At 40.5% G+C, this 6,059-nt stretch overlaps 1 protein-coding gene across 1 annotated transcript; it reads right to left on the bottom strand.

The window, feature by feature from the left end:
- Nucleotides 1–1,416: 1,416 nt before the first annotated feature.
- On the bottom strand, nt 1,417–4,741 carry LOC143410857 (olfactory receptor 7E24-like). The gene is made up of 2 exons (XM_076871613.2): nt 4,713–4,741; nt 1,417–2,359 (listed from the first exon to the last, which is right to left on the bottom strand). Exons 1-2 carry the CDS (start codon nt 4,739–4,741, stop codon nt 1,417–1,419), a joined length of 972 nt encoding a protein of 323 aa, XP_076727728.2.
- Nucleotides 4,742–6,059: the final 1,318 nt, after the last annotated feature.

Here is a 6,059-nt window from a genome sequence, read left to right on the forward strand (position 1 = left end):
GTCTCTTCCTAGAATGACATGAAGAAAACAGCTGGCTTGTTCGTCAAGGCTCAACCTGCCAGGATTTTTCTGATATGATGCTCAGTTTCTCTAATCAAGTAGGAAAATTCAAACATGATTTCATATTCTCTATCTAACCATGTAGTATGTTCAACATAAAACCAAAAACAAAAACAAAAACTTGGCTCTTTCTCTTTCTATATGATGATTACAATCTACAATTCTATCTGAGGGAACTCTATGGAGATAAAGTGAAACAGACTCCACAGGACACGGAGCTCAGGGTGTGGCATCAGTCGCCCTGAATAAGGCTGCATGAGGTTTCGAGGCTGTCATTCCACTTCATCTGTGTCGTCACCTTCATTATCTTTTTGGAGTGCCCAGGAGGCCGGTTGGAGGGACCCATCTTCTGCTCTCATGGGTTAGATGTCAACAGACAGGAGAATCAGCATCAAAGGAGAGCAGAAATTTGCCTGGCATTACCGGACTCCCACCACAGCCAGGCACCAAAACTTGACATTCCTCATAGATTACATTCCTCTGAGTATTTCCATTCTACCATCAGGCTTCCCAAAATGCTGTCTGTCCTGAGGACGAGGAAGCCACACCCTTGATGTCCTTTTCCACGCATCCTCACCCTCAGCCCTTCCTGAGTGGTGCTGTCTCTGCTGGGTCATGCACACGGATGAAGGATGCATGTCCCTCTGTGCCCCCTGTCTAATGAAAGCGTGGGCTCTGTCCTCAGGATGGTAGGAATGCAGTGTGAGATAGGGGCTTCCCAATCAGACATCCATGGGAGGAGATCACAGGGTTGGAGCCCAGTGGCCCAGAGCCATCACACAAAGGCCTAGGAGCCCAGGCTGATTAGTGACTATAATAGGACATTGGAGTCTCCATGCACAGAGCTCATCATTGGCCAAATGGATTCATGTTATGCAAGTCTCTAGGGACTTCCTAATAGTAGCCGAGCAAAAAGAAGAGTATGACCATCCACACAGATTTTAGACTCTTCTACTACTACGGAGGAAGCATCTGAATTGAATATTTTTATTTATTTTTAAAGAGTCAACTTCATTATGTTTCCATAGGTGGTAAAAAATAGAACATAAAACAATTGCCATTTTTACCGCACATTCCCAGTGGCATTAATTACAAACACAGTTGCACAATCATCGCCATCATGGAACTCCACAAAATATTTCAATTCCCAAACTGAAATTTTGAACACCTTTTTAAAAAACCCCTTTCATACCTCTCCCATAAGTGTCAAAACCCATTCTACTAAGAAGCTTGCTGAGGAATTAAAGCACACAAACATAAAAAATAATGTGACCAAGGACCCTGGGCTCACCAGCTTTAAGCGTGCTTTTGTTCACTTTTCCCCTTTGTCCCACATGGATGCCACAGGTCCTGAGTTTACACTGTTCTGATGTTCAGTCTCCTGAGGGCACTTTTAATGTCCCTGTTCCTCAGGCTGTAGATGAAGGGGTTCAGCATGGGAGTGACCACAGTGTACATCACTGAAGCCACCACACTGTTTTGGGGAGAATGTGACATAACTGAACCCAGGTACTCTACAATGCCTGCTCCATAAAATAGACCAACAACTGCCAGGTGAGACCCACAGGTGGAGAAGGCTTTGTACTTCCCCCCTGAGGAGGGGATCCTCAGAATGGAGGAAAATATCTTAGAGTAAGAGAGAAGGATTCCCGAGACAGGAAGAAAGCCAAATATGGCACCAATAAAATAAATGACTATGTTTCTGTTAAAGGAATCAAAACAGGCAAGATTAAGAACCTGAGAAGGGTGACAGAAGTAATTGGAAATTTCCACATCCTTGAAATAGGCAAACTGTAATGCAATTAAATTGTGTATCTGGGAGTCCAAAAGGCTAATTAAAAATGACATCAAAACCAAGATGGTACAGAGACGGGGGTTCATGATAATGCGGTAGTGCAGGGGGTGACAGATGGCCACAAACCGGTCATAGGCCATCACAGTCAGAAGCATGTCATCCATACAGACAAAAAGCATAAAAGTAGACATCTGTGTCAGGCAGCCCACATAGGAGATGGCTGTGCTATGAGTTAGGATGTTCACAATCATCTTTGGGACCGTGGTGGAGATGAAACCGATGTCAGCCAAGGATAGGTTGGAGAGGAAGAAGTACATGGGGGTGTGGAGGTGGGGGTCAGAGCTGACAGCCAGGATGATGAGCAGGTTCCCAAGCACTGTGACCAGGTACATGGACAGGAACAGTCCGAAGAGGAGGGGCTGCAGGTCTGGATCCTCTGAGAGGCCCACGAGGAGGAATTCTGATATAGATGTTAAGTTTTGGGGTTTTACGTTTTTTGGACACCTTTGGAATTGGAAAATAAGGCATTAAAATTATGATAGATTAGATTAAATAAAGGAAATGTCAGACACCCAGCACTCTGTATATGTTTTGAATTTCAGAACTCTCAACTGAAGTGTTCACATAGATTTCTATATATCTTCAGGTATACTTTCTGAGTTTTAACAAACCCAGTGTTCTTAGACCTCTCCATTTTGGGTTGTTGTTATTCATCACACTATATATAAACCTACTTTAGTGGTACTGATCAAAGCAATGTTAGAAGACCAAGAGAATTACAGGTAAGTCTATGTTCCCAGAAAAATACAAACTACTGTTCTAAGAAAAGTAGAAAATGGGAATTACTTTACCAGTGTAGGAAAAAAATAATTGCCATTTAAGAAATTATGAAACACACCATTTTATCTATGATAATGGAAAAATTTCTCTTCCTTAAAATGTTGATATATCCTGTATTGGAGCTACAAGTATGTTATTTGAACAGTTTGTTATCAAAAATCATTGTTATTTAACAGTCATCTCCCAGGAGGTTTTTTTATAATTCTTTAATTGCTTTATTTGTGTTAATGAGTTATACATGACAGTAGGATGCATTTAAGTACTGTGTCCTCTTTTGTGAATATGTAGGCCTTATCAACTTTTTTGGCTTTTAAAAATTATTTGATGTAAAAAAATACTGACCCTGGCTGTGGTGACCTTCACATGTTGAAGGTTTGGTTAAGTGACATAGTAATAAGAAATCATAATCACAAATGTGTCATTACTATACAATTCAAATGTCAGTCAATAGTTAAAGATAATGCAATGTTAAGAAACTCTTTTTTTAAATTTTTTAAATATTTAGCAGTTATTTGTTTTTTGGTCCAATTCCATATTATTTCAGCATGAAGCATCAAAGGAAGACAGAGGATTTTCTCTTGCTTCTTATTCTACAATGGCCTATTAACACTGCTGCATTATATTTTTCCTAATCATGAACCTTTCATTTTCATTTGAAAACGTTAGAGCCAAGAAGGGGCCCCCAAATTATAAATGTAAGTTGGAAGCTGGAACCTCTTTGTGCCTAGTTAATAGGTTTCACTTACCTTTCTGCATAATTACTATGCACAATGAGGACCTTTAACTGAGGCCTGATTTTTGGTCTGCAGGTCCTCTATTTCAGCTACTGGAAAACAACTCAAGTATGTTTTATCTATCAGCTCAAACCATGATGTCATGTGAAAAACACAAAAACAAAAGACCAGAAATTATGTGCAAACAGTGATGCGGTTTTCTCATCTTTAAAATACAAATAATAATTATCCATTTAATAGGGTTTTGGTAAGAAAGATTTTTTTAATGAGATTCAGATGAAACTCAATGTGTCAAATATGCATAAATATATAAATTACCATATCAAAAGGGGACTGCCAACTATCATTATAAAGGCAATTGGACCAGATGGTTTTTAGGGTTTTTTTTCAATTTTTTTTTTTTTTAGTTATAGATGGACAAAGTGCCTTTATTTTGTACATTTATTTTTATGTGGTGCTGAGGATCAAACCCAGTGCCTCACACATGCTAGACAAGTGCTCTACCACTGAGCCACAACCCCAGCTCTGGACCAGATGATTTCAAAGTTGAGTTCTAGGTAAGGTCTTCATTGTGCATGTGAATTATGCAGAATGGTGAGCTTCTCTGTTGCACACTTGTGCACACACATACCACAATTTGATCAGTGCCTCCCCTTACATCTTATCCTTAGTATCACCAATCCCTTCCACCCTCTTTGCATTTCTATTTTGCAAGCAAGATGTGTAAAAATCTCCTAAATTGATTGGATCTCAAGTTTTGTTTATCAACGTATGTACCTGTGAATATTTTATTTTATATTGATTCTATAGTTTTACTCCAAATCAATTTTATCAAAATATCTGCATGTAAAGGACTTGGTGGTCCTCTTTATATCAGCTTTGAGAATCACTACTTTGAAATTACCAGGCACTTAGTAAATGTTCCATTAATACTACCTGTTATTACTGGTAATAGTACCCACTGCATATGTTAAATACAAACATTTAATAATGTGTGCTTCTCATCTGACACACACACACACACACACACACACACACACACACACACAATCTGACATATATCTATGTGCTGGGGAACCACTGTGGTGGAAGGAGAAACATCTAATGAGATTCCTGAGACCCTGAGCACAAACCAGAATCCAAGTTTCCCAGTCCTCACAGCCTAGTTGATTCTCACTGCCGTTGAGCTCTCCTCTGGCTGCACGGACTGCATGACTGTCCTGATGCTTAGGAGACAGCCCTCCAACGCTGGCCCCTCGTCCCTCATCTCCCTCAACACTTACCCGATGACGCTGGGCCTCTGCTGGCTCATGGCCCTGGGCTGAGGATCCAGTGCCCCTCCTCGGCCAAATCACTATCTGAGATGAAGACAGTGACTGACAGGATCTTCCTGAGGCAGACAAATATTGGAGGAGACACAGGAATGGACCCTCTGGACTGGCATGATAAAGCTGAAGGGCTGGAGAGAAACCAATTACTATTATATGACCTTGGAGGCTCCATGCACAGGGCTCATAATTAGGCAAATTTATTCTTGTTCTCCAAATCTCTCAGGACTACCTAAGATTAGTGGAGGAAAAGAAAGAAAATGGATGAGCCCTTACATTGCTGGTGGAACTGCAAACTGGTGCAACCACTCTATATAGTAGTGAGGAGATTTGTCAGAAAACTTGGAATGGAACCACCATTTTACCCAGTTATCCCAGTCCTCAGTTTAAAACCAAAGGACTTAAAACCAGCATACTAGAGTGAGGCAGCCACATCAATGTTTACAGCATTTATTCACAATAGATAAGCCATGGAACCAACTTAGTTGCTCTTAAATAGATGAATGGATAAAGAAAATGTGAGATATATATATATACACACACACACACATATATATGAATATTACTCAGCCATAAAGAAAATGAGATTATGGTATTTGCCAGTAAATGGATGGAACTGAAGACTGTCATGCTAAGGGAAATAGGTCAATACCCCCTTCAAAAGGGTCGAATGTTCTCTCTGATATGCAGATGCTAACACATAATGGCAGGGGTGGTGTGGAGGGAAGAATACAAGTTCTCGTCTTAGAGGCTGGGGATATAGCTCAGTTGATAGAGTGCTTGCCTTGCATCAATAAGGCCTTGGGTCTAATCCCCAGCACCAACAAAAAGAAAAAAAAAAATAAGTTCATTGGATTAGACAAAGGGGAATGAAGGGAAGTGAAGATGGATGGGAATAGGGAAGACAGTGGAATGAATCAGACATAACTTTTCTATGTTCATATATGAATACATGACCAATGTAACTCCACATGATGTTCAACCACAAGAATGGGATCCTGATTAGAATAAGTTATACTCCATGCATGTATCTTAAAATACAGCCTAATATCAAACACACACACACACACACACACACACACACACACACACACATATAAAATTTTTTAAAATGAGAAGGGGGAAAAATGGATGAGCCCTTAAGGCAATGACCCCTTCCTGTCCTCAGCAGGATGCTGTCCACATCTCCGGTGACTGTTATTAACACCTAGGAGTTGCACACTTCACAGGGTCCAGTGCCACATTTGGATACCTGCATACAGGGTAGCTTGGTCCCTGCCTTTCATCCTTCTTCCTTCTCCC

The sequence above is a fragment of the Callospermophilus lateralis genome, chromosome 1, assembly GCF_048772815.1.
Source record: "Callospermophilus lateralis isolate mCalLat2 chromosome 1, mCalLat2.hap1, whole genome shotgun sequence".
Taxonomy (NCBI): Eukaryota; Metazoa; Chordata; class Mammalia; order Rodentia; family Sciuridae; genus Callospermophilus; species Callospermophilus lateralis.